This window comes from Peromyscus leucopus, chromosome 14 (genome assembly GCF_004664715.2).
Source record: "Peromyscus leucopus breed LL Stock chromosome 14, UCI_PerLeu_2.1, whole genome shotgun sequence".
NCBI lineage: Eukaryota > Metazoa > Chordata > Mammalia > Rodentia > Cricetidae > Peromyscus > Peromyscus leucopus.
In genome coordinates, this window is record NC_051075.1 from 80,256,167 (window position 1) to 80,283,098 (window position 26,932).

The following is a 26,932-nucleotide window of genomic DNA, read 5'->3' on the forward strand; positions in this document are numbered from 1 at the left end:
CAGCTGTTGACCTTGATGGCCCATTAGGAGCTCTGGTGAGCATAGGTGTTGAAATACACTCCCACCACCAATGGCTGAGCTTCTCTCTCCTGCCCAGCTCTCGTGGCTCTCTGGTATCAGACTGCCTGGGATATTTGTGTTTGCCTCCAACCTGCAGCTGTTGTTGAGTCAGGGCACATCCTGTGAGTGAGTCCCTTGCCTGTCCCTTCTCTTCTCTGAACATAGTGCAGTGAAGACAGCCTCTTCTTTGTCACCCTGTCAGTGAGGACCAGTGGGGTCCCCATCTTAGACACAGAACAACATGGAGTCCCTATCTTAAACATGGAGTAGAAGAGGGTCTTGTCATAAACCCAAGATGGAGAGGGCTCCTTCTTAAGTGGAATCACTGTTTTTTCCATGAAAATGATAAACACTTTCTGTTTATCTGTCAGATAGCTTCTTGACATCTCCTGTGGCCAGCGTAGGAAGGGCAGTTGAGGGACCACTTTCCCCACACATAGTTCTCAGGCACCAGGACAGAAGCATGTTGCTTTCATGTGAGAGGAGGCCAAGCTCCAGGGCTGTGCCCTCTTGTCTTCTTGCTACTTCATTGTCATGCTGAGGACCCGTGGTAGCTCAGTGTGGAAGCAGAATTCCAGGCCTACCGTTTGAGACCCAGCCTAGACTTCTAGGGACTTGTTTGTCTTGAATGTGAAGCAGTGCTGGGGAGCCAGTGCTATTCATTAGTTTGTTTGGGACAGGGTCTCTCTCTGCATCCCTAGTTGCTCTGGGACTCGCTGTGTGGATCAGGCTAGGCTCAAAGAGATCCATCTACCTCTGCCTCCCAAAGTGCCGAATTAGAGGCGTGTGCCATTTTAATTTAGACAGCTGCATGTTTACTATGCTGCCCCATTGAGCAAGTGCCATAGAGCAGGATTTAGGTAGAAAGCGATCAGTATGTATAGATTGCTGTGGAGGTTTCTAGAAAGCTTGCCAAGGCAGGTGTGCAGGTCCACACCTTTGGTGGGCTTATTTGTCTTCAAGGGGTTGTTCAGGGGCTCATTTATGTGTATGTAGTGTGGTGGAGTGTGTGCCCAGGTGTGGGTGGCACAGATGACTCCAGGAAGGTGTGCGCTTACTTGGGAAGAAGTCAGACATGCAGAGTTCTGCAGAAGCCGACCCAGAGGCCATGTGCTCGCTCTTTGGCAAATGTTCGTACAGCTGTATGGATCCTGGGCATGTCAACAGACTGTTGCTGAGTAGGCAATGCTTGTCTCCATGTAGCTCAAAGACCTTAGAGCAGAATGTTGAGGCGAATTCATGCCTGCTTCATGGAGGTGAAGCCAGGCCTGGGATGAGAGGCTGTCTTTCCACAGCTAAGCGCTGTGTTCTGTTGGTGCCAGCACCCTGGCCTTTGGAAACCTCCCTGTTCTTCAGTCTCACATGCTTGGCATTCAGATGTCTTTTCTCTAGCCCTCCCATCCAGCCCTACCTGTTGGTGCCCCTCACAGGAATGCTCAAAGGTAGCCGAAACAGAGCCAGACCTGCAGTTTTCTGGGCAGCTGCACAGTGTACTATGAAGCATGCTACAAGGCTGAGCCCTGTGTCTTGCAGGTTATGTAGCCTGACCCTGAAGAAACTGGCAGTGCTCCGGGAGCTGGAGAAGGAGCTCCTGTCTGTGGTGATCGCTGTCAAGATGCAGGTGAGCCCTTACTGCACACCCCCAAGTGTGGTTCCTGGACTGTTCTCAAAGACCCCCACCCTACACTGAGCCACCCACCCAGAGCTTTCTTTCATGCCTCTCCCAGGGTGACAGGCTTAAGCAGGAACAGGAAGAGGAAACAGGACGTGGGGCTTTTTGGACTAGAGCCTGCCCCGGTGTTTTGCCCACCCTTCCTGGGTTCCTGGAGGAGCCTGTGACTGGGTGGGCTTGGATGGCACCCTTCTTGGGGAGAGCAGTCCTAGCTGTCCAGATGTGTCCACTGGGCCTTTGGCTGCCTTTGCTGTGCTGAGGACTGCCAGGCTCCAGTCCACTCTCAGTGGACAGGATGTGGATTTTGACTCGTGGCTGCTCACATGGAACTCCTGTGGCCCTCTGCTGATGACCCTTCACAGGTGTGTGGTGTGTGCAGGGCAGGTGTCAGGCAACCTCACACCAGGCCTGTATGTGCCTGTGTAAGGGAGACAACTGTGTGTTACTGACCTGTGACCCTTCGCCAGGGAGTGCCTGGGTCCTGCTAAAGTAGCCTGTGTTTGACCCCACTCATACTACCTGTGGCACTGGACACATTCTAAACCTATTTTAACAGTTGTGCTGAGCCTTGGCCCTGGGTCAGACTTTCATCTGTCATTCAGGGTCTCCTCTGTCTCACACAGAACCCTCCCATCCATGCAGGACCCTCCCATTTTGCCCTGAGATGTGTGCTTGGAATTCAGAGAGGCCTGGCTTCTGTTTATGGTAAAGATGTGGGAGACACTCCTCCCTAGAGGTGCTGTGGGTTCTTGGCATCTAAACACGCAGGCAGTTCTCCACCTGCTTGGCTTTGTGCCAGACTATGCCAGTATGTCGTCTGTGCCGTTTGAATCTGTCTTAAACATCTCCTGCTCTTCCTGTTCCTGTGGCAGTATGTGTTTTAAGCGGCATATCTTATTGGCTCCACACACCCATAGCTGTGCATTGTCCTCACGGAGGCCGTCAGTGGCCTGTGCTGGGCTTTGGTGACTGCTCCTTTGGCAGGAGCTGTTCTTGGTTTTCCCCCTTCCATTTCCTGGGCAGAACCCAGCACTGGAATCAGGTTTAAGGGGTCCTGGCAAACATTCCTGCTCACATACATACACAGACCTCATCCCCACTGTGAGGCCTTTGTCATCATAGTTCAGAGTGCTGGTATAAGGATGCTCTCAGCTGGTTCGCTTTAACATGCCCTAGATCAGAAGGGGTGTTTTCTTCCAGGGTTCCAAGCGTGTCCTGAGATCACACGAGATTGTGCTGCCTCCCAGTGGACAGGTGGAAACTGACCTGGCTCTGACCTTCTCTCTCCAGGTGAGTCTGACACCTGGGTAATGAGGACCCTCCCTTGTCAGTGCTTTGGATAATGAACTCTTCCTCCTTGGTGCCCAGTGTGATGGGCACACTCTGTTCAGTGCCCTGGAGGTGATGGACTCACTTTCTGCACAGTGTCCTGAGTGATAGATATGCCCTGGTTAATTCCTTGGAGGTGAGGGACATGTTTCCTCATCAATTCCCTGAGTGATGGAGACAAGATCAGTTCCTTGTCGTGTCCTGGATGTTGGTCATGTCCCTGTCAGAGCCCCCTGTGTTCTTACTTTGATCTTCTCTTGATCAAGTTTATTCTCTCTCCCTTCCTTCCTTTCCCCTTCTTTCCTTCCTTCCTTTCTTTTTCTTTCTTCTTTTTTTTCCTGAGACAGGGTTTCACTGTGTAGTTCTGACTGTCCTAGAACTCTCTCTGTAGACCAGATTGACCTCCAACTTACTGAGATTCACCTGCCTCTGCCTCCGAAGTGCTGGGATTAAAGGCGTGCGCCACCACCACCCAACCAAGGTTTATTATTATTTTTTTTAATTATTATGTATACCGTGTTCTGCTTGCATGTATGTCTGCAGGCCAGAAGAGGGCTCCAGATCTCATTACAGATGGTTGTAAGCCATGTGGTTGCTGGGCATTGAACTCAGGACCTCTGGAAGAACAACCAGTGCTCTTAACCTCTGAGCCATCTCTCCAGCTCCCAAAGTTTATTCTTAAACAATTAGAAATTTTTATTGGTTTACTCTTCCCCCTCTCTCATAATAAAGAAAATGGAGTAGTGAGGTCTGTGTAGGCTGTTTCATGCTGTGACAAAATACCTGTCAGAAGCAAACCTAAGGAGGTTCTGTTGTGGTTTGAGCTGCAGGGTGGGAAAGCCCAGGCAGCAGGACCTTGAGGCAGCTGGTCACAACGCATCTGCAGTCAGGAAGCAGAGGGCAGTGATTGCGGATGCTCGGTTCTCTTCCTCCAGCCTAGAACCCAAGGAACTACTTACATTTAGAGTAGTCTTTCCACCTCAGTTAACCTAAGCTAAATACATCCCTCACAGGTATGTTCAAAGGATAGCCTGGTCTAGATACTCCTGACTGGAGCACACCAGGGCCTGTCTCCTAGGCGACTCTAGATCCTTCAAGGTGACAGTCAGTATTAAGTATCACAAGGATCAAATATATTATCAAGTCAGGGTTATTTTATTTTCTTGTTTAGCAAAGATTGGCAAGACTATATGGAAACCCAATGTATTAAATTCAAAGTTCTCTGAGTGCCTTGTGGAGAATGTAGACTGTCAGTCCAGATCATCTGCTTCTGGGTTTTGTGCACTACTGCAGCGAATCCAGTTTATTGAAGTGTAATTTACCAAATATACCTGTATCAGGTACATGGCTCCCATAGCTTCTGAGAAATGTGTATGGATGACCAGCCTGCTTGGGGACTAGAGTTTAACCCTGCTTCCAGAACTTACACCAGGCTCTAGTTGTGAGCTCTGAGAATCCTGTGGGAGCTGCTTTCACTGAGTAAGCCCCTGTCACAAGTGCAGGTTCTAGGCATGGGCAACCTACAGCAGATGGGACTGTTGCCTGGCAGTTTAGCCAGGGAGTGCACACGGACCCACAGAAGGCACATGGTCACCCACAGAAGGCACCCAGCTACTCCCACACATGGGAGACCACCAAAGACTTAGGGCCGTGTTGGAAATTATGTACTGAGAAGCTGCCAGTCTCTCTTCAGGTGTCCCTAAACATGTAAACCCATCTCAAAAACAGATAAGTTCCACTAGTGTGGAAGTGGAATCCCTGACACTAAGCAGAAGGTGGCCTCACTGACGTTGCAGATTCCTGAGGGTGGGCTGACGAAGGGCTGGAAGGACCAAGACGCTGGAAGGCCTTAGCAGTGTCGGCAGGTGCTCCTTAGGGACCTTGTTGACTATGTGGTCTAATGTCTGTGCTGTACCGGGCGTCAGGCAAGCTTGCTTGTGTCTGCAGTACCCCCACTTCCTGAAGAGAGAAGGCAACAAGCTCCAGATCATGCTGCAGCGCAGAAAGCGGTACAAGAACAGAACAATCCTGGGCTATAAAACGTTGGCTGCAGGCTCCATCAACATGGCTGAGGTAGGTGTCTGGGCTGGTGTCCAGGGCTCCAGAACACTCTGAACAGATTTCTTTTATGTGTCTGATAGACCATTCTCCAGGTCATCAGAGAATCCACAAGGTTGGGTTCCACACTCATGGCAGGATGCCACTCTGTAGCTACTTCCCAGGTCCCCAGTCCTATGCTGCGTGGCATGCCTGCTCCTGTACCTGTAGCCAGGTGTACTCCGCTTCCCAGAGGAGTGCTTGGCGCTGTCTGTCCTGGACTCCTTCCTTCCACAGCTCCTCTGGTGCCCCCTTCGTCTTCATCCCGCCCTAGCAGCTCAGACAGGACATCAGCTAGAGATTCCCATGTCTCCTGGGGAGACTGAGGAGACAGGGTGGGCTCCTAGGCAGATGAAGCCTCTAAGCTGAGCAGCTGGACCCCTGTTAGCTACATGAACAGCCTGGGAGAAGAGGCAGCTCAGCATTGTCCACTTTGTCTCTACATCATAGAGCTTTCCTCTTTTGGAGTTCCATCTAGTGTCTAGGGCAAGTGCAGCTGTGTTGGTGGCCACCTGAGGCTGGAAGGTTGGCTGCAAGCCAGATCGTGGCACTGTCCCCAACGTGAACTACCCAGGCTTCTGGGCTGCCCAGCACCTACTTAGCTACTTGTGCATTCAGGTGCCCCATCCTCTTCTTCCTCTGCTCTGGCCTAAGCACCCAATCCTGCTACATCCTGTCTCTTGGAACTTCCCTTGTCCTCCTAGGCTGAGGCTGCCCTTCAATTTCCTAAGCTGTGCTGGAGTGACCATCCCAAAGGTACACCTGCTGCGGCACCTATGTTTTAAAAATTTCATGCCTTCTGTGTCCTGTCACTCCTAAGGCTCCCCTCACTCACTACAGTTCCCCAAAGCCCACTTCTCACCCTCTCCTGCTACCCTCCTCTGTTTTTACTCTCTCCAGCTACCTTAACTTTGAAAATGAATGAGGGAGTTAAGAGGAGTTGGCTCCCCAGGTTGACTTGGCTTCAGCCCCTTGTTGTGGTAACTCACTGTCACCAGCTCCTGGTGGGCCAGAGGGTTCCCGAGTGCTGAGCTACAGAGGTGCTGAAGAGGGAACTGCTACTACCCAGGACTGTGCCTAGCCTGCCAGCACCAACCCAGGATGTTCCCGGAAGCCCAGCTTTAGCCAGGGGCCAGGAGTTCTGGGCCAGGGAAGCTAAGGGGACATGAGGAAAAGGGCTGGCATCAGAGCAGGATTGAGATAGGCAAAAGCCCCTTGGCAGGGCCTTGTCTGTGCCCGTCTGCCTGGGGCCTACCTGGCCAAAAAGGTTCTTTGTAGGTGAAGCAACTGGTACAGAATATGCTTCTGACTTTCCTGGCAGGACCAACCTTTCTCAGGACATCCCAGAGAACAGTAGGCTACCGTAGTCAGAGCAGGCATGCTGCCTACCCTCGCAGTATAGGAGGCCAGAGAGCAGGTTTTCTAGGTAAAGAGACTCCACCTTATCCTGGCTTATGCATGCACACGCGCACACACGCACACGCGCGCATACACGCACACTCACACACACACACACCTCCCCCAGTCTCCTGTTTCATACAAGCCTGGGTGTCTCTCAACCCCTGTGTTCAAATCCTGGTGCTGCAAGGGGTCAGCTTCCGAAATAGATGTTAATTTCTGAACAGATGGCTGTTCTCACTTAAATCTGAGGTCGCCCTTAGGGAGGAGCCAAGCACTCAGTGCATCCGTAGAGTCAAGTGAGAGAGGTTTTCCTCCGTGTGTCCTCCATGTGTACTTGGCACATGAAGGTCCCAGTATTTGGTATGGAGCTGTGGGCCTGTCTTCCTGTTTTCTGAAATGTTGGTAAAAATAAATGTGAATGTCCTTAAAATTTCTTTTCTTCACTGATTAGAGTTGTCACCCTAAATCAGTTCCCAATTTAAAAAATTTACTATGTTTATTTGTGTGTGTGTGTGTGTGTGTGTGTGTGTGTGTGTGTGTGTGTGTGTGATGAGTATGGAGGTCAGAGGACAATTTGTGGCATTAGATTTTCTCCTTCCACCATGTGGCTGCTAGAGATTGAACTCGGGTCATTGCGTGGCAGCAATGCCTTTACCCGCTGAGACATCTTTGCTGGCTCCAGGTACCAATTTTTTTTTTTTTTTTTTTTTTTTTTTTTTTTATCTATAAAATTTTAACATTTGGGTCTGATCAAATGACCCCAGAGCAGCTGTGCATGTACAGAGGCCCTGTCAGGGACAGGGCTGCTACTTGTGTCTGTTTCTGAGGCAGTGTCAGGGCCAGGACAGTATCTAGGTCAGTACTGGTTCCTGCTGTCTTGAGTTTGTTACAACAGTTAGCCAGGGTCTTGGCCCTCCAGTGAGCCAGGCCTGGGCTTCTTGTGCCATAACAGACATGACCTATGTTTGTAGCTATTCTTCCTTGACTTCTGTACACGAGTCTTTAGACATCTGGTTTCCCAAGATTGGGTGATCCCTAGTCACACACTGTGGCTGCTACTGAGGTTCCCAGGCTGGAACAGTAGAGAGATGTGAGTGGGGGCCAGGAACTATTTAAGTGACTTCCAAGGGGCGGCATGGGTGCCAGAATTGGGTGATCTATAGATGCATTCCTCTGTCTGCTTGTAATCAGAGAAATACCAAGCCTGGCACTGACCTCCCCACTCAGCCAATCTACTTGGTCCCTGGGCTTCCTCTGGTTTCCTGCTCAGCCTTCTACTAGGTGTCTGTTGCTTCTGAATATTGGAGCTCTCTGGGATGTAGCCCTCCTGATGTCTAGAACCATGCCCCCCAGGTAATGCAGCACCCCTCTGAGGGTGGCCAGGTGCTGAGCCTCTGCAGCAGCATCAAAGAGGTCTCTGTCAAGGTGGCTGAGATCTGGATCGTCTCCCTGTCCAGCCAGCCCATCGACCACGAGGAGAGTGCAATGCAGGCTGGCCCCAAGGTCAAATCCACAGGTGAGTCACTGTGCCTTCTTCCTCTGCTCATGCCACTTCCTGCCCACATGTGTAGGAGGGCTGTCCCAGTGTGGTTGGAGAAGGCAGGGTGGGATGTGATGTGTCTATTGGATTTCTTTCTAGTTAGAAACTTTTGGGGAAGTCATGTGTGCTGTTGAAGTTCGGTCACAAGTTCTGTGTACCTACAATATGTAGGTGTCATGGGGGTCTGTCATGCAGTACCTTTGATGCTCTGAGCACCCAGGTTCTGGTATGGGGCAGGTACTCTGCAACCATCATCTGCTGCTAATATCACAACTGGGGTCACTGTATTTCCCCTGTTCTCTTGCTCCACCAACCCCACAGCCATGTGGCCTGCTGTCCTTAGACTCTTGGTGCTCAGGGCCACAGCACTCATGTCTCAAGTTCCCCTGGTCTACCTGGGGCTGTCACCTTATAGCTCCCCTTTGCTCCCAGGGGATGTTCTGTTGCCAACTCATTGCCATGGCATCAGGTGGAATCTAAAGGTACTCTTCCTTCTGTGTGCTCATTCCGCAGATAACTACTCTGAGGAGGAGTATGAGAGCTTTTCCTCTGAGCAAGAAGCCAGCGATGATGCTGTACAAGGGCAGGTAACAATTTGAGCCTGAGGTGGGAGAGGCCCCTGACAGCTTCCATTTCCATCTCTATAGATAAGCGGCTTGGGACTGAAGGGGACTTCCCTGTGCTAGCCCATATGAGGTCTGTGGGTCTCAAGTGCCACGTGGGATGAGAAGGGCAGAGGAGCTCATGTGTGGCACCTGGTTGCTTCCTCCCTGGGGCTAGGACATGTCAGTGGGCAGCCCTGCAAGGCTTGGGAGTGTTAGTAGCTGACTGCCAGGTGATGGCCTCTGTCACACTGCCATGGGGTGGGCCTGCTGTGCAGGTGCTGTGGCCTCAGGCACTGTGCATGTCTACACAGGATCTTGATGAGGATGACTTTGATGTGGGAAAACCCAAGAAGCAGCGGCGCTCGATAGTAAGAACGACGTCCATGACCAGGGTCGGTGGAAACTAGTTTTACTAACACTGGGGAAGGGCAAGGAGGGTGGGCAGTGGCTGGGAGGCGCACTGGGAGGCTGTGGGCTAGAGGACAGGTGGCCTCACATGACATATGGCCCAAAAGATTCTTAGAATTCCCACTTGCCCTCAGGGCAGAATCTTGTCTAGCAGGCACCTGGCTGTTTTTAGTCAAAATAGACATAATAAGTCAGACAGGCTTGTCTTCTGGCAGCCATTCTCTCGCACCCCACTCCAACTTTATATGGTCATGGAGCCCTGGGGTCTGGAGCAAGCTGGGATAGCTGCCTCGAGCCCACAAACCTGCATGTGTAGACCACTGAGGTGATGTTTTGTCCATCACCACAGCACTCAGACTCACCATGTGTGGGACCAGTTCCTTTTTGGGGGACAAGACTGGTCTGCCAGCATAGAGACTGGACTTCTCAGCCTGCACAGTGACCATCAGTGGGCCCTGGGGCCCGGAACCAGGCTGTAGGACTGGCTGGCCTGGGTAGTCCCTTACCAGTACTGACCAGGGACAGCACTGTCAGCCTTTGACAGATGTGAAAAGGAGGTTGTGGGCAAACAGTGCCACAGGACAAAAGCCACTCTGGATACAAACTGGGTCTTCCCTGAATACAGGCAGCACCAGCCTGAGGGCCGTGCAGGACGCACCCTCCCTGTTAGGGTCAGCTCTGTGAGGGTGGCCGAGAGTCCCTGGAGAACAGTGGCTGGAGCAGAGGCGCTGCGGCCAGCAGTGGGAGCAGCCTCACTGGACTCCTGGCACACAGGTTCCACGGTGTCGTCCACCCTGTGCTCTCCGACTGCTTCTCACAGGGCGCAGTCTCCTTCTGAAGATGAGGTCAGGGCCTTTCCTGGGAGGTGCAGCTGTGGGAAGGTGCTGGAGAGCCTGGATAGAGCTGCAGAAACTTCTAGAACTGCAGAGCCACCCTGTGCCCTTCCCTGGTTGCCCCTCAGTGGGTGTGGCCTATCAGCACCCCCCTTCCCTGTGTTTCGGAGTCTGGCCTCAGGCTGTGCTTTCAAACACTAAGAACATTCACGTGGCGTTTATGCCGTTTACACTTTCATAGATGTGAGCTGTGTCCCCTCCTGTCCCTCACTGAGTCCAGAGTGCGGTTCCTTGCTGTGTCCCGGGAATGTAGCCCCTCCCTCTCATTCTAACGTGAGATTCTTGACTTCTTGTCTTACAGCAGCAGAACTTCAAGCAGAAGGTGGTGGCGCTACTGCGCAGGTTTAAAGTGTCAGAGGAGGTGAGTAGGCCGGGGCGCTAAGATGTGCTCCAGCAAGCTCCAGGCCAGGTCTGGCTCTGCACTTAGCATCTGTGGGTATTGCCCTCTACCTGCCAGGCTCACCCACTGGTTTCTGTTGAACTCGGAGTCACGGTGCGCTTGTAGTAGGACGAGCAGAGGGCTAATCACTGGTTCTTATAAATAGACTGTTTTGGGGAGCAGTTTCAGGTTCATAGAAAAAGTAAGTAGAAAGTACAGAGTTTCCATACCCCAGCTCCTGCCATGCACAGCCTGTTCTGCAGCCAACATGCCACGAATGTTGGTTTCTTAGCTTTACTCTAATCCCCAGTCTTGGGTATTGAGTTTGTTCATCAAAAGAAAAATCATCAAACAGAGTCAAGATTCTGGCCCCACAGTAGAGAGAGGACATTTGAATGCTTGTCCTCAAAGTGTGCACCCACCCTCTGCATCCATTTATGCAAGGGCCGCACCCCACAGCAGCAGGGTCCCAATCCAGCCCTAGCAGCAACACCTAGCAGCTGCTCTTCACATGTGCAGGTATTGAGGGTGGCTCTTCTCAGCCACAGGGCTTTCTGTGGGGCCAGCATCCACTCTGAAACATCACCAGCATGATTCAGTGGAGTAGCCTCCAGGACCTAAATCTTGAAGCTGCATCTCGTAGCGAGACAGACTCAGCCTAATTGAAAGTGTGCACATGGCAAGGAAGCTGCCTGGCCTAGGACCGTGCTTTTAGGTTGAGGAAATTGGATCATGACCGTGGAGTTTCATGTTTACCAAGCGATAGGGCTGCGTCTCCAAATAGACCTGTCATACTTGGCTTTTGTTCTGGCTTCTGAGACTCAGCCTAAACTCTGGAAAGTTTAGCCAACATCCTGGACATTGGTCAGGGAAAGAACATTTTTATTTTGATAGGAATAATCTCCCATGTTTGTGAAGAATTCATGCAAGTTATCAAGCCATGTGATCTGTTCCATATCTGTTCTGTGCTGTTCCCATTCATGTGAGAAGACCATCTAGCCAGAACTCCACCATGTGTCTCCACACCCCTTGTTACTAGGAGTTACACACAGGTACTGACTCCCACTCACAGCCCACATCCTGGAGCGTGTGCTCACCTGTGTGGGGCTGTAGACCAAAATACAGACAGGGCTGGAGAGACAGCTCAGCAGTAAGAGCACTGGCTGACTGCTCTTCTAGAAGATCTAAGTTCAATTTCTAGCACACACATGATAACTTTAAGCCATCTATAACTCCAGAGAATCCAATGCCTCCTTCTCGCTTCTACCAACACCAGGCACACATGTGGTCTACAGACATATATACAGGCAAAATACCCATACACATAAAATAATAATAATAATTAAAAAAGAAAATGGCAGGCGAGTTGCATATATATGTATATATGTATATGTATATATGTATATGTATTTTTTTTTCTTTAAAGTACATCCAAAGAATGCTGTTCATAGTTGGAGACTGAAAAGCCAAAGGTGCTGGCAGATTCTTATCTGGAGAGGACTAGATCTTCATAGACAGTGCTGTATCTTCACATCCTCACACAGTGGATGGGAACAGCACTATTCCAAAGGCCTGCCTCTTACTGAATCACCTTGGGAGTTAGGTTTCAACATAAGAATTTTAGGGAAGCTAGGTGGTGGTGGTACATGGCTTTAATCCCAGCCATCTGGAGGCGGAGGCAGGCAGCTCTCTCAGGCAAGGCCAGCCTGGTCTACAGAGCAGGTTCCAGCACTGAAAAAATTTTAGGGAACTCAAATATTCATATTAAAACATTCTGCCCCTATACCCCAAAATTCATTTCCTTCCCTCACACAAAATATATTCATTCTAGCCCTTAAAATCTTTTTCTAGTTCCATCCATTTGCCTGCAAATTTCATGCTTTCAGTTTTTCTCTGCTAAGTAGTACTCCATTGTGTATATGTACATTTTCTTAATCCATTCTTCAGTTGACACTAACCCTTAAAATCTTAATTCACTCTAGCATCAACTCAGATTCCTTTTGTTTGTTTGTTTGTTTTTGTTTTTGGAGACAGGGTTTCTCTGTGTAGCTTTGGAGCCTGTCCTGGAACTCACCCTGTAGACCAGGCTGGTCTCAAACTCTCAGAGATCCACCTGCCTCTGCCTCCCTAGTGCTAGGATTAAAGGCTTGCACCACCACTGCCTGGCCAACTGAATTCTTAAAAACTAGAGTGTCCAAGTACTGTCTACATCAATACTTGTCCAGGTGTGAGCATAAAATCAAATTATGTGCTTTTAAGGTAAGTTATGAGGCCAGCACAAGGCAGATACTCTGTTCTAAAAGGAGAAAGGGGGAGTAGGGTAAATGCTCCCTAGTAAGTCCAGAACCCAGCAGGGCAAAATTTTGTACATTTATTTTATCTATCTATCTATCTATCTATCTGGTGTGTGTGTGTGTGTGTGTGTGTGTGTGTGTGTGTGTGTGTGTGTGTACATGTGTGTGTAGAGGTCAGAAGACAACTTGCTGGAGTCTGTTTTTTCATCCCACCATGTGAGACTCAGGGATCAAATTTAGGTCCTTAGACGTGGTAGAAATCTCTTTTACTCTCACTTCTTTGGTTCAATAGTCTGCTCTCGGGACACATGGAGCTGGGTCTCTAGGACCTGGCAGTGCACCCCACAGTGTCCCTGGGTGTAGCCTACAGTGTCTCAGATAGCAGCTCTGTGCCTCATGGCTCTGCTGGGCTGGCACTGTGGCCAGAGACTGCAGGTTTGCCTCTCAGAGCACTCCACTGCCACGGCTTCTCTGCTCTTTACTGGAAAGGGTCCTTTCAGACATGGCCCTGCTTCCATCTCCGGCCTCTGCTGGGACAGACAGCCTGTGGCAACCCATTTAAAATGACCATATTTCTGCAGACGTGGAGAACTGGCACCTCCAGGTGCTGCAGAGATTGGCCTCGGTGCTGTCTATGAGACCGTTACTGCTGCCTGACCTCACCTGGGCCCTGTCGGGACACAGTTTTGTGCCTCAGGAGCAACTACTTGAAACCATGCTGCCCTCAGGTCCTCAGCATGGAAGCATCTTTGGGTCATCTCCCATCATCTTGTTGAGTAGGTCCTCACTCCTTCTGTGCATATTGATCTCTTCAAACTTCTTGTGGCCAAACATACTTAATTTTTAAAAAATACTTTATTTTTGTGTGCATATGTGCACATCTGTGTGGGTGTTTGTGCACATGACTGCAGTGCCCGTAGAGGACAGAAAGGGGCATTGGATTCCCTGAGCTGTAGTTATAAAGAGTTATGAGCTGCCTGACTTGAGGGCTGGGAGCTGAACTCTGGTCCTCTGTAAGAGCAGTGCACACACTAAACCACTGAGCCATTTCTTCAGTTCCTGCTTTCACTCTACAGCCTGGGCTAGCTGGGACTTTTCCAAATCTGTAAGATCTAGTTGTCTTTTGATTTTTATCTCATTCCCCCCCCCCTTGCATTTTATTGTAAACTGTTGAGAGAGGTACTGTGGCTCCCTCCAAATTGGAGGTTTATTTTGCCAGATACCCTGTTCTGCCATTTACAAGTTCTGTCTTCCATAAAATACCCAGATCCAGACGCTGTAAATCTACCAAGCTTTTTCTTCTTTGTCATAGATGACTTTTCCTCCAGGTCCCAGAACCATATTCTTTCAGTTTGGGTCTACTTTATTTTTACCAACATCCTGTTCCATCACCACATACAGTGGCTGCTCCTCTGTGCTGGTTTCTGCCTTCTTCTAGGGCTGATCATCTTAGACTGGGAAATGGAGTAGCCAACATTTCTTGCTCATAGTTCTGGAGGCTGGAAGTCCAATATTAAGGCTCAGCAGATTCAGAGTCCGGAAAAGACCTATTCTTCAAAGATGGTGTGTGTGTGCATTCGTGTGTGTGTGTGTGTGTGTGTGTGTGTGTGTGTGTGTGTGTGTGTGTGTGTGTGTGTGTGTGTGTCCATCCTCACATTGGGGACAGAAGGAATCCATCCCCCCCAGCCCTTTTTCTGTGGTTACTAATTTTCATGAGAGCTCCACCCTCATGCTTGAATCACTTCCTAGAGTACCTTCAACATGAAACTTACCAGTTTCTCTTGATAGATATACCCTGACACCATCTCTGTGGGAAACACCTTCAGACTGAGCACAGCTTTGATCAGGGTTTGCCTGGGAAAACAAAACCATGACTCTACCAGGCCAAGAGGACTTTCTGGGAGAGAAGAGCCTCATGTCTTGGTTGAGAGGATGATGACAGGGCCTCGTGTGCTGTCCAAGTGTGACTGCCTGTGCACTTCACAAGGTGTGAGCAGGGTGTTCTGACACACCCTGGACAAGCCTATCCACATAGGAGGGTGATCACACTCTGAGTCCACCCGAGGTTCTTGTGAGATGATCCCAGTTCCTAAATCAGAGTAGTAAAGAAAAGGGATTGGGAAGATGGCGGCTCTGAGTCAGGCACTTCTGCACAAGCACGAGGGCCTGAGTTTGTTTGTTTGTTTTTTTATCTTTGGAGACAGGGTTTCTCTGTGTAGCCCTGGCTGTTCTGGATCTCACTCTGTAGACCAGGCTGGCCTCGAACTCAGAGATCCACTTGTCTCTGCCTTCTAAGTGCTGGGATTAAAGACGTGCGCCGCCACCACCACTCATCTTCAGGTTCAGCAAGAAACCCAATCTCAAAAAATAAGGCACAAAGAAATGGGAGGATTTTTTTGTTTGTGTTTTATTTTTTTGAAGGGAGTTTCTCTGTGTAGCCCTGGCCAGCCTGGAATTTGCTTTGTAAACCAGGCTGGCCTTGAACTCAGAGATTCTCCTACCTCTGCTTCATGAGTGCTGGAACCAAAGCCATGCGCCACACACCTGATATTTGACATTAGCTTCTATCCTGTGAACACACACACACACAGAAAAGAAATAGAAAAAAGCAATCAAAACAGGATGTTTGGCAGTAAGTGTTGTTCTGTGGCATTGTTTGTCCTCTTGGTCTTGTCCTGCACATCCGCCTTTGTCAGCTAGCCTTCGGCTACTAGCCAAACCATGGCACGGGCCCCTGTGGGGCTCTCATACATGTCAGCACTGCTGTAGGTTTTAGATTCGGAGCAGGACCCTGCAGAACATGTTCCTGAGGTGGAGGAGGACCTGGATCTTCTGTATGACACACTGGACGTGGAGAACCCCAGCGACAGTGGCCCTGACATGGACGATGATGACAGTGTCCTTAGCACCCCCAAGCCCAAGCTAAGGTAAGCCACACCAGGTTGAAACTGCCACTTCTTTTTTTGTTTGTTTGTTTGTTTTTCAAGACAGGGTTTCTCTGTGTGGCTTTGGTTCCTGTCCTGGAACTCACTCTGTAGACCAGGCTGGCCTCGAACTCACAGAGATCTGCCTGGCTCTGCCTCCCAAGTGCTGGGATTAAAGGCGTGCACCACCACCGCCCAGCTTGAAACTGTCACTTGTAATAAGCTTGAGCCTAGACAGAAGGAATTCTGAGTGGCCTGGCAATATTGTTCTGGAATGATTTGGGTTGGTTGAGTTGCCCTGTGATTGTGACCCATGTTTAACCCTGGGGAACCATGGGCTTGGACAGTTCTCATAGGGTAGACCAGCAGGGACATCCTGAGAGGAGGCAACATGAGTTGAGTCTAAGGTCATAGTGGATGGACAGAGCCAGGTAGCTTTTTCCCGATGGCCCAGAGAAAAGGATACCTTTGTAGAAAGGCAGATGAGGGAGGATGTAACTACTCCTGACCCACTGTAATCTTTTCACATGGTAGAATATTTCTCAGGGTGAGTGGTAACCATATGAACAGACCACGGTGCTTGCATGTGCATTGGGAACTACAGACAGGCATCTGGAGGTGGCAAGGGGGATCGTCTAGGAAGGTTCTCTGTGAGGCCAGAGCTTGGTCCTTGAGGCAGGCTGTGGAGGAATGGGTGGCCCCAGGGTACCCCCACTGTCCTCGGGTTTGAGGTATACTGGAAACTGCAGGCGTCTGCTATACAGGCAGCAGAGGAGAGGCCCCAGCCAGCGCCCCTCCTTGGTTTGGCTGGGAGGACATCTGGCCAAGTCTGGCCTAGGGCAGAAAGAGAAGAAGGAAAACAGGCCAGTCCACACACATGTACACTGTGTACATGTGTGTGGCCTGGAGAGGCTTAGTCCTCAGGACAGGTAGTATATAGACTTGTAGCTACTGAGAACAGGGAAGCTCAGGATGTCCCAAAAAGTTACAGACCCTTTGTTTTTTTTAAGTTTTTAACCTGGACAGTAGAGAGAAGCACACACAAGAAATTTGGGTTCCTTATGTCTTGCAATTAATTAATCATAATTCTTAGTGTTGGATAATTATTCATTACTGCTAGGCTTGGTTGCACATGCCTGTAATCTTAGCATTTCTGAGACTGAGGCAGGAGGAATACTAAGTTTAAGGGCAGCTTGGGCTATAGAATGGGACATGAGCCAATAAATAAATAAATAAATAAATAAATAAATAAATAAATAAAAGTTCCAGCATCTCTTATGCTTCTCATTCTGGGGTGGCATCCTCAGGCCTTGGCTTCCTTTTCTACCTATGTCTTGCTTGGTTGCTTGGGCTATAGAATGGGACATGGGCCAATAAGTAGATAGATAGATAGATAGATAGATAGATAGATAGATAGATAGATAGATAGATAAAGTGGGTTCCAGCATCTCTTATGCTCCCCATTTTGGAGTGTCATCCTCAGGCCTTGGCTTCTCTTTCTACCTATGTCTTGCTGTGCTCAGGGCAGGGTGTTGAACTGCTGGCATCAGGTCAACCTTCAGGTCAAGCAAGCTAGTGTTCCTTGTTCTCCTCCACTTCAGTCCCCCTTACGCTCAACACTGGTCCTTCCTGCATAGTATCTTATATTTTAGGCTAGAGTGTGTTCTCTGCTGTAGTGACTTCTGGGGTCACATTGGGTCCACCCAGAGAGTCCAGATCCTCCCCATCATGAACCCCATGACATTAACTATAGTGACATAGTCCCTGGCCAGCTAATGGCTGTAGTTCTGAAGTGATGTGTTATCACTTTGGGGCCGTGACCCTGAGAGGCCGTGCACAGGTGACACCCTGCATCTCTAGATCTCTGCATAGTTCATCACCCACACGGCTGTGCAGGTATCATGTCTGTCTCAGCTTGACTTCTTTAACATCTCTTGGCTTTCTGCTTTCCTTGACTCCTGTTTATTCACTCACACTTTATCTTGCTGAAGATAGATGCATTGGTCTAGATTGGCAAGAGTTGGCCTGGCTGGTCTAGAGTTATGGCTATTCTAGATTAGTCTGAAATGGCTTTGTCAGGCTTGGTCTGTTGTGGCCTAGGGGGTGTTAAATCATCTATTGGTCTGGAATAGTCTGACTATGTCTAGGAAGGCTTAGAGTTCTGGTCCTGTCCATGGTACTTTTGTGCTGTTGAGAATGTTCTTCTGGTTTCTGTGATCTGGCTACAGATCTCAACGTTCTCAACAGGGCAATTAGGAGCACTGAGATAGACTGTGCTGACACCCGATCTCCTTACGGTGCACCATGAGCAGATGGGGGTCTTCTCCTCCTCCTCCTCCTCCTCCTCCTCCTTCTCCTCCTCCTCCTTCTCCTTCCTCCTCCTCCTCCTCCTTTCTTCTTTTTCTTCTTCCTCTTCCTCTTCTTCCTCTTCCTCCTCCTCTTCTTCCTCTTTTTCTTCTTCCTCTTCTTCCTCTTCCTCTTTCTCCTCCTCCTCTGCTTCTCCTTCCTTCCTCCTCCTCCTCATCATCATCATGACAGTGTTTCTCTGTGTAATAATCCTAACTGTCCTGGAATTGGCTTTGTAGACCAGGCTGGTCTCAAATTCACGGAGATCCTCCTGCCTCTACCTTCCAAGTGCTAGGATTAAAGGCATGTGCTACCACCACCTGGCTGATTTTCTTCTTTTTTAAATTTAAATTGTATTATGGGAGGTGACATGCCTGTGCCACAGCATATGTTATGGAGGTCAGAAGACAAATCGGTAGGGTTATGTCTCTCCTTCCCACTGTGTGGGTCCCAAGGATCAAACTCAGGTCTTCAGGCTTGGCAGCAGGTGCCTTTACCCATGGAGCCATCTCACCAGCTCTGGAATACATGTTTTCTGCAACTGACTTCATAGCCAGCGCAGGAGCTGTGCCTGCCTGGACAGAGTCCTACTGTGTATGTAAGGTCCCCCAGGAGTGTGTGTGTAGTCACACCGTTCTTCCACATGGCCTGCGTCTTTGGATGTAGCTCTCTTCTGCTGTTGAGTTCCACACTGCTTTCCCTTCTCTGTGCAGTGGGTAGAACCCCCTTTTCAGTGTACAGGGGATCTTGGAAAATAACATCTACTCTTTCTTCATCCAGGCCATACTTCGAAGGCCTGTCACACTCCAGCTCACAGACAGAGATAGGGAGCATCCACAGTGCCCGGAGCCACAGGGAGCCTCCAAGCCCGGTGAGTAGGGCCATGCTGTGCAGTGGTAAGACCCTTAGACCAGGCTGGGCATTCTCATCCTTCTTGCCCCTATGAGTCCTGAATGCCTAGCCAACATGTATCCAGCTGGGTGTGATGTGTCCTGAGCTCAGGGTTCTGCCCAGTAGAAGGTGATTCTTCCAATGTAATCCTGAGCTCATGGTCTGTGAAATTCCAAGCTAGTCTCCCTGGGCTTCCCCCCATCTAGAAGTAGACATCCTCGTTCTGCAGCACAGCCCAATTCCTGTCTTATCACCTGCAGGCTGATGTACCTGAGAAGATGAGATCCCTGGGAGGCCAGCAGCCAAGTGACAGCATCTCTGACACGGTAGCCCTTGTAAGCAAGCATGGGGAGCATTCACCATGTGCAGCAGAACTCAAGTGCACAGTGAACTCCACATGGAAAATGTGTGCACCACCCTCAGATGACCAGGCTGCCTGGTGATCAGGGCACCCTTGGCTCACCCTTTTTGGATATTGACTGGGTAGCTCAAGCGATGGCTGTGTCTCTAGCCTTGCTATCAGACCCAGGCCCTCATGGAATCTCTCAGATATGGTGCAGGGTGGGTGGGTGCTGGTCTCTTACTAATAGTTGGACCAGGAGCTACTTGTAGGAGAGGAGTACCTCTCCTCTTGCCTCCATGTGACTGTACCTCATGCAAGACCTTAGGTCAGAGGACGCTCAGAGCCTTACCCTAAACCAGGGGCACATGCATTGGAGAGGCATGATAAATGTTTCTGGCTAGTGGGTGCATATGGCTCCTTCTCAATCCATCAGAGTTCACCAGCCCCTCGGGAGCCATCAGGGCAACCTGATGATAGTCCAGAGGCTGAGACGTCTACCCTGGATGTGTTCACTGAGAAGCTGCCACCCAGCGGAAGAATCACCAAGACTGAGTCTCTTGTCATCCCCTCCACCAGGTGTGGGCCTGCGCTGAGGGGCTATGTACTCCTTTGGGGAAGGGTTGTGGGAAGCCAACTATTTGGGCCAACTCCAGAAACTGCATGTGGGTCCCCTACCCCATCTGTAATAGCTGCTGACTCTGGCCATCTGCTGGCCTGCGACCCTAAGGTCAGTGTGCCCAAGAGGTCCACCTACTTCCATTCTGCTGTTCTTGGAAATGAAACTGCTCAGGGCCCAGGGTGCTAGGGAGATTGCAATGTCACATCACAGGGGTCTGCAGGGTGGGGGTGGTGGCAGCTGTTGTGGGACAATTCAGTGTGCAACCTGCAGTGAACATTTGGCCTGCCACCCCAGCTGTTCTCCTCTGCCTTTCCTGGTGTCTAGCAGGTCAGAGGCAAAGCCAGCTGGCCGCCGGGGCCGGAGCACATCCCTGAAGGAGCGGCAGCCAGCTCGACCGCAGAATGAGCGGGCCAACAGCCTGGACAATGAGCGCTGTCCAGACACGAGGAGCCAGCTGCAGGTCAGGGTGGGAGCTGAGGGAGGATGCTCCAAGTGGCAGGCAGGGGCAGAGAGAAGCCTAGGGGCCATGAAGCCTGGGCAAACCTGGAAGGTTTACTGTGAAATTCCCTGCAGACAGGAAGACAGTCATGGGTCTTCTTGTTAGGAAGCCTGTTGACCCTGGGGCTAGTTTTAGCTATCCTGTTGCTCTCTCTGAATCAGAGCCACCCAAAGGGTGACCACTACAGACCAAGGGTCCTTGTTAGGCACTTTCTTACTTACTCCCGGCCTCCATGCCTGCTTTGGGATATGGAGTATTGAGGCCCAGGGCTGGAAGTTGAAAGGCCTGGGTGACACATCTCCTTGTGTGGACACCTCACTATCTCTAGATTCCCAGGAAAACTGTGTATGACCAACTGAACCACATCCTCATCTCTGATGACCAACTCCCCGAGAATATCATTCTTGTCAATACCTCTGACTGGCAGGGACAGGTAAGGGGTACAGCCATGTGCTCTGTCTTCTGGGGAATTAAGGCTTCATATGGCTTTGGAGAACACCAGTCCATGCTGGGGGAGTGGGGGATGCTGATGATCAGCTTTGCCTGGATATCTGTGGGTCCTGTGGGACCTGTGATGAGGGTTGGATAGGGACTACCAGGTGCTATGCCAAGGTCATTGTCAGCTTGTCCCTTTCTAGTTCCTCTCAGATGTCCTACAGAAGCATACACTTCCTGTGGTATGCACATGCTCTGCTGCTGACGTGCAGGCTGCCTTCAGCACCATTGTCTCTCGGATACAGCGATAGTGAGTCTGCCATCCTTCCTTACTTGGGGCACCACCCTTTGGCATTTCTGCCTGAGTATTTGCTGGGGCCTTACATCCCAACCCTGCCTGCTGTTTGGAGACAGAGGATATTTCATCTTGAGAATCATGAATGGTTCCAGATGTGCTGCCCATAGGCTCCCCAGAGCTTTATTCCGATTCCCAGTGGGTATCTTGAAGCTCATTTAAGGGTGATAAGGGGGAGAAGCACTCTCTGGTGGGCTGCTTCCATTTACAGTGATCCCAGCAGAGGTCTTGAGCACAGTCTTCTGGCCCAGGCATACCCAGGCAGATATTCGGCTTCCTATCCCCCAAACTCAGAACTCCTTTTGGTGGGGCATCCTGAGTTTGATAGCCCCTGCACCTGAGGGCCATAGGCTTCCTAGAGCTCAGCAGGGTGGTCCTGGGCCAGAGACAGTGAGGCATCTGTCCCTCTCTGCCCCACCCTCTTGGGATCGCAGCTGCAACTGCAATTCTCAGCCACCCACCCCTGTGAAGATCGCTGTGGCGGGAGCACAGCATTACCTCAGCGCCATCCTGCGGCTCTTCGTGGAGCAGCTGTCTCACAAGACACCTGACTGGCTCGGCTACATGCGCTTCCTCATCATCCCCCTGGGTGAGGGGCCTTGGGCTACTGGCCACCTGTGACTAAACCTGAGAGACCTCAGAGACAGGGACACAGCCTGGTGAGGGTAGAGGTGCCAATATGGCATGCTTCTGTTGTTTAACAATTCAGTTATTTTCACCACATTGAAAGGTCATGTGTGCCAGATCTAGTGTTATGCCTGTCACCCTAGCACTCGGAAGCTAAGGATCAAAAGTGCCAGATCAGCCTGGAAGCAGGCTGTACAGTGAGACCTGAGTCTTCCCTCCACTTTCCTTCCTTCTCTCTGACAAATGTCCTAATCACGTAGATTGTGTCACAGGGCAAACTAGTGGTCCACCACATGAGCTTTGGTTTCTGTCACCAAAAATGCAAAACAGTCTTGATAGGTTGTTATGGCTCTGTGGACTTGAACTCCAGTAGCCATTTGGAGTTGTATAGATACATAACTGTAAAACACACTTGCCCAGGCTTCATCTGTTTACTAGTAGTAAAGTTTAAAGGCAGCGCTCACCCGGGAGCCTTGCCTTATTGTCTTCATTGGTCTTTCTGCCTTCGCCTTTGACTTTTGTCCATCTCATTAGCCCTCCCTGGTAGAGCAACAGGAAGTGGGAACTTTGTCATAGCCCCCCCTGCAGGCTTACAGCAGAGGGGCTCAGGGCAGCTGGGTTGTCTGGGGTTGGGCAACTCCACATGGTGATAGATTTCCTGGGGCTCCCAGGCTCCCACCCTGTGGCCAGGTACCTGGGCTCTGTGGACTACCGCTACAACAACTTCTTCCAGGATCTGGCCTGGAGAGACCTGTTCAACAAGCTGGAAGCCCAGAGCAGTGGTGAGGCCAGGGCACTGTGTTGGTGAGGGGGGCTGCCCCTTGCATTGGAGAAAAGGCCCCTTTTACTGGAGACCTCCCATCACAAGAGATCCTATTTCTCAGGCTCACTGTGGGGTGGGAGGGGTGTTATGGGGCTTCCCTCACCCAGCCTGAGTTTTTAGCTTTGTTGTGGGCTGTGACATTGGGAAGGGGCAGGCACAGGGCTCCAGAACAGGCCTTCAGGATTTGAGAAGGAACCCTGGCACCCTGTGTAGGACCGTTGTGGGTGGGTACTTGAGCCAGAGGCAGCTAGCAGAAAGCAAACAGAGAAGAGCCAGAATATAGTGCCCGGGACACAGCCCAGACCCCAGCAGATCCTCCTCGTCACCGTGCTGACCTCTGTCGCCTCTGCCTTGTGCAGTGCAGGACACACCAGACATCGTGTCACGCATCACCCAGTACATCTCAGGAGCCAACTGTGCTCACCAGCTGCCCATCGCAGAGGCTATGCTGACCTACAAGCAGAAGAGGTAACATGGTGGGCCAGGGCTGGGGGCCCTGGAGGAAGTACCGGCCCCTCTGCTCTTTATAAGCTGTGGGATAGATTCAAGGGGCCAGGGTGGAAAACCTGAGTGTGCCTGCTTGGCAAGAGCCTGTAATGAATCTGTGTCAGATCAGAATACCCGGTTGAGTTTTCAGAACCTTTTATTTTGTGCATGTTGACATTCTACATGATGTAGTAAAAGGTACTTGTTCCTGTATTCCTCCTATCTGGTCATATTTCTTCCACATGGCTCCTTCCCCACAGGTCCCCTACCCTGGGTTTGGCCTCTGGGTGAACAGTCAGGTCATAACCCATCTGCCCAGAGTGGGGCAGTGCTCAGGAGTTGTGTGTGAACGATTGGACAGAATGACCTGATCCTTCCTCTCAAGAAGCTGAGGGCCTTCGGCAGTGCCTTCTCAACACTGCATCTTAGGGAACTGAACATACCTTTTTTGGCTCAGACCTCTGGGCAATCTACCTGTCTTAGGGTTTCTGTTGCCATGAAGAGACACTATGACCACGGCAACTCTTATAGAAAAAAACATTTAATTGGGCAGCTTACAGTTCAGAGGTTCAGTCCATTATTATTATGGTGGGACATGGCAATGTGCAGGCAGATATGGTGCTGGAGAAGTAGCTGAGAATCCTACATCTTGATCCAGAGGCAATAGGAAGTGTACTGAGGCACTGGGTGTGTCTTGAGCAGATATGAGACCTCAACCCCACCTCCACAATGACACACTTCTCCAACAAGGCCACGCCTCCTTATAATGCCACTTTCTTTGGGGGCCATTTTATTTCACACCACCACACTACCCTACATGCAGTCAAGAAGAGTTAAATGCACAGAGCCTAAGGCAGCCTCCTCTTTGGTGTCCAAGGTGGGCCCAGCACCTTGCTCAAGAGGAGCATAGACCCTGCAGCTAATGACAGCAAAGTTCTGAATCTCTTGTAAATTGCACATAACCACACACACTACCTTCCCCAGACAGAAAGATAGTTGAAGGCTAATCCAATGTAGTAGGTCAACAGAGAAGTTGAGCCTTGCCCCCTGACTGCCTGGTGGTCAGGGACCTCCTGGTGGTGGGGGGCAGATCCATCCTGCACAGACCCTCTAGGAACCCTCATCCCCCTCCCAGCTGCTGCTCCAGATCAAGGTGGGTGAAGAGCCAGCCAGACCACTGGGAGCCATTCTGCTCCTGCCTCAGTGTGTGGAGGGTTTGTTGTTATTCCTGGGTGTCCTAACATGTATGTTTTCTCTCTTGGTGGCTTTCCAAAAAAGGAAAAAGCACTTTCACTTTGACTTTACCCTGAGGTACAGCTCTCTGGCCTACACCCCTATCTGTCTCCAGGCTGGTCTTTAGGGCTTGTTTAGCAGGATCATTGCCCAAGTGCCTCTCCTCTGATGCCCAGGCAGGATACCTGTTCCTTGAGGAGCAGGAATGAACCCCTTTCTTGGGAGAGCCGCACATGGGTCCTTTTACCCAGAGAACCAACCTCAGGCCGTTTGCACTGTTAAACTAGGCTTGTGTTGACCCTGGGGTTGGCGTCTGACTTCCCGTGCTGGCTTTGCTCCTCACACTTGACAACAGCAGTAATCTGGCCACACGCACAGCCTCAGGAGAGCATGGCACCACCAGTGTGGGCCTGAATTTAAGAGTGTGGAGGTAGGAGATCAAGGAGCTGGCACAGTGTGCCAGGGCCTTACCCACTTTCTGCACTATCAAGTCAGCTCCCAGGGATAGCAGAGGCACAGAGGGGTGTAATATCTTTTCTAGTTTCTTTGGAGGGGCAGCCAGGCTTTTGAGGACCCTAAGTAGGGGTAAAGTGCTTTTCTTCCCTGGGAAGGCCTCATCTGAAAACTTGACTACTCCCAGGTACCCTCAGAGCTACCCTTTTCCCTGCTGAGAGGGTCCTGCACACTGGCCTCAAGGTATCTGTTCTCCTGGGAAGAGTGCCCAGGACAGAGTCATGGGTCCAGGGTCCTCATTGCTGGTAGTTCTACCCATTATCCCAGCCAGCAGGACACAGAGGAGGGTCCTTGAATACCAGTTTGCCCTGCTAAACAAGCCCCCAAATTAGAGAAAGACCAGCCTTCATCCTCTCTCCTGCCTTGAGGCTTGGCCTGTGCCAGCGGCTGTGAAAGGAAGAGCCTGCAGCATGCTCTCCTGTGCTGTACTTCTGTCTAGTGAACCAGGCTGAGGAGACACTCTGTCCCCATACCTCCCTTTGCCTGTGACACAGTAGTGACACCAGCACTAGGTAGGCACGGGTACCTACCTGCAAGGAACCAGCAAAGACCCGTGTTGCCTGGCCTTCCCTGTGGAGCTCTGGCAGAGTGTGCCCGCTCCTGCCTGCCTCTTACCTGAAGCTGGGAGCTTGTCCTCTGATGGCAGCGGAGCCCTCCGGTCACACAGGGACAGCACATGCTCCATCCAGGCTCCTGTTCTGCTGTACATGGGTGAAATGGTCGAGGGGCCCAGGCTCTGTGTCTTTGGCTTCATGGCAGGTCTTGGGAACAGATCAAGGGCATGGTTCTCAGACGCCAGCCACTTGACTTCCATGAGTACCTGTCCTACAGGCCCTGGCTGCCTCTGCATCCCGGCTCTTGGTTTGCCAGCTAGTGTCACTGCTGTTGCACCCATGCTGGTGCTGTCTGCATGGCCCAGGATGCAATGTGGCACTGGTGTCACAGTTGCTGTACCTACGCTGGCTCTGTCTGCATGGCCCTGGATGCAGCCTGGCTTTGAGTTCCGGTAGCTTCTCCATGTTGCAGTGTCTCCTGTGTCTTGTCACACATGGCCTTGTCAGCCCCGCTCTGTTCCCAAGTATCTTAGAGTGGACCACAGATAAGAGGCTGCTCTGCCATGGTCCTAGAGGGCCCTACAGAGTATGGGTGGCCCAGTGGGTTAGAGCCCTCCACATTAGGAACCACTATGCTTGCCTGCTTTTTACATTTGAACCTGGGCCTGGAATGTTGTGTGAAGTGGGCAGACGAGAGTAGGGCAGATTGGGGCCAGGAGTCGAGTCATTTGAAATGGACAAGGGAGAAGAGGTTTCTCTTGTCAAAATTCCTCCTTAGAAAGGAAGGGAAGGCTGGGAATTTAGCCAGCACAGTCCAAGACATCTGACAGGCCTGTGGGTATGAGGAGGACATAGAGAGACCCCTCTTGCTGCATAGGCCACTGGTCTATCTTGTGGGTGCATTGTGAGTAGGAGCACTGGGAATAAGCCTCTGCCCCACCAGGGACATGAGCTGCCATGCTGCCCAGGACAGGTGACTGGCCGGCCACACACCTCCCGAGTTCTCTTTCCCACAAAGATGTCTCGCTGACACCGTGTTAGGCAGCACCTGCCGCAGTGTGACACCTGAGAGGCACCCCCAAGCCTAGAGACAGGAAGAAGCCCATCCATCTCAGCCCTTGGCTTGATGTACATGCACATCTCTGCAACCGGTGTTCTGGCCTCTAATAGCAGTGTAAGGAAACCAGACAGAGTTGAGAGAACCATGCAGAAATGACTCCAGCTGCCAACATGCTCTTCAGGTCAGGAAGTCACGGGGGAAGGGTAGGCAGGAAGGGCATGGAAGAAATAGGACTACCTCTGCCGTCAGTCCTTCCAAGAGATGCAGGACTCACTCTGACTGCTGATGGAACCATGTGCACCACGCTGAGGCTGTGCCTTGTGGGGGACTGGTCAGGGAGCCTCCTCCTCAGAGATGCACTACATGGCTCGCCCTGTGGGTAGTGCGTGGAAGGAGGACAGCGAATGATTCTTCATCTTGGCTCCTGATCTCAGGCCCTTGGCATCTTCATGTGGATGGGCATGACGAGCATTTCCAGGACAAGCTGCTGTTTGCCAAGTGCTGTACAGAGTCAAGTACAGACAGTACCTCATCCAGTCACTAATC

At 50.9% G+C, this 26,932-nt stretch overlaps 1 protein-coding gene across 7 annotated transcripts in view; it reads left to right on the top strand.

Annotated features, from left to right (window-relative positions):
* Positions 1 to 26,932, top strand: part of Pacs2 (phosphofurin acidic cluster sorting protein 2) — a 64,779-nt gene that overhangs the window by 30,669 nt on the left and 7,178 nt on the right. For 2 of the 7 annotated variants that reach the window (XR_005092874.1, XM_028883666.2), the window contains exons 2-19: positions 1,594 to 1,681; positions 2,933 to 3,022; positions 5,009 to 5,134; positions 7,913 to 8,075; positions 8,613 to 8,686; positions 9,016 to 9,096; positions 10,307 to 10,366; positions 15,448 to 15,605; positions 18,729 to 18,819; positions 19,100 to 19,174; positions 19,616 to 19,758; positions 20,126 to 20,261; positions 20,629 to 20,733; positions 20,939 to 21,045; positions 21,525 to 21,679; positions 22,389 to 22,499; positions 22,900 to 23,008; positions 24,305 to 24,337. Coding sequence is in view for 6 of the 7 variants with exons in the window: in XM_028883666.2 (XP_028739499.1) it covers positions 1,594 to 1,681; positions 2,933 to 3,022; positions 5,009 to 5,134; positions 7,913 to 8,075; positions 8,613 to 8,686; positions 9,016 to 9,096; positions 10,307 to 10,366; positions 15,448 to 15,605; positions 18,729 to 18,819; positions 19,100 to 19,174; positions 19,616 to 19,758; positions 20,126 to 20,261; positions 20,629 to 20,733; positions 20,939 to 21,045; positions 21,525 to 21,679; positions 22,389 to 22,499; positions 22,900 to 23,008; positions 24,305 to 24,337 (1,905 nt within the window). In the remaining variant the exon portion in view is untranslated. The remainder of the gene's footprint in view (positions 1 to 1,593; positions 1,682 to 2,932; positions 3,023 to 5,008; positions 5,135 to 7,912; positions 8,076 to 8,612; positions 8,687 to 9,015; positions 9,097 to 10,306; positions 10,367 to 15,447; positions 15,606 to 18,728; positions 18,820 to 19,099; positions 19,175 to 19,615; positions 19,759 to 20,125; positions 20,262 to 20,628; positions 20,734 to 20,938; positions 21,046 to 21,524; positions 21,680 to 22,388; positions 22,500 to 22,899; positions 23,009 to 24,304; positions 24,338 to 26,932) is intronic. The other 5 variants (XM_028883668.2, XM_028883667.2, XM_028883669.2 and 2 more) reach the window with 5 other exon arrangements.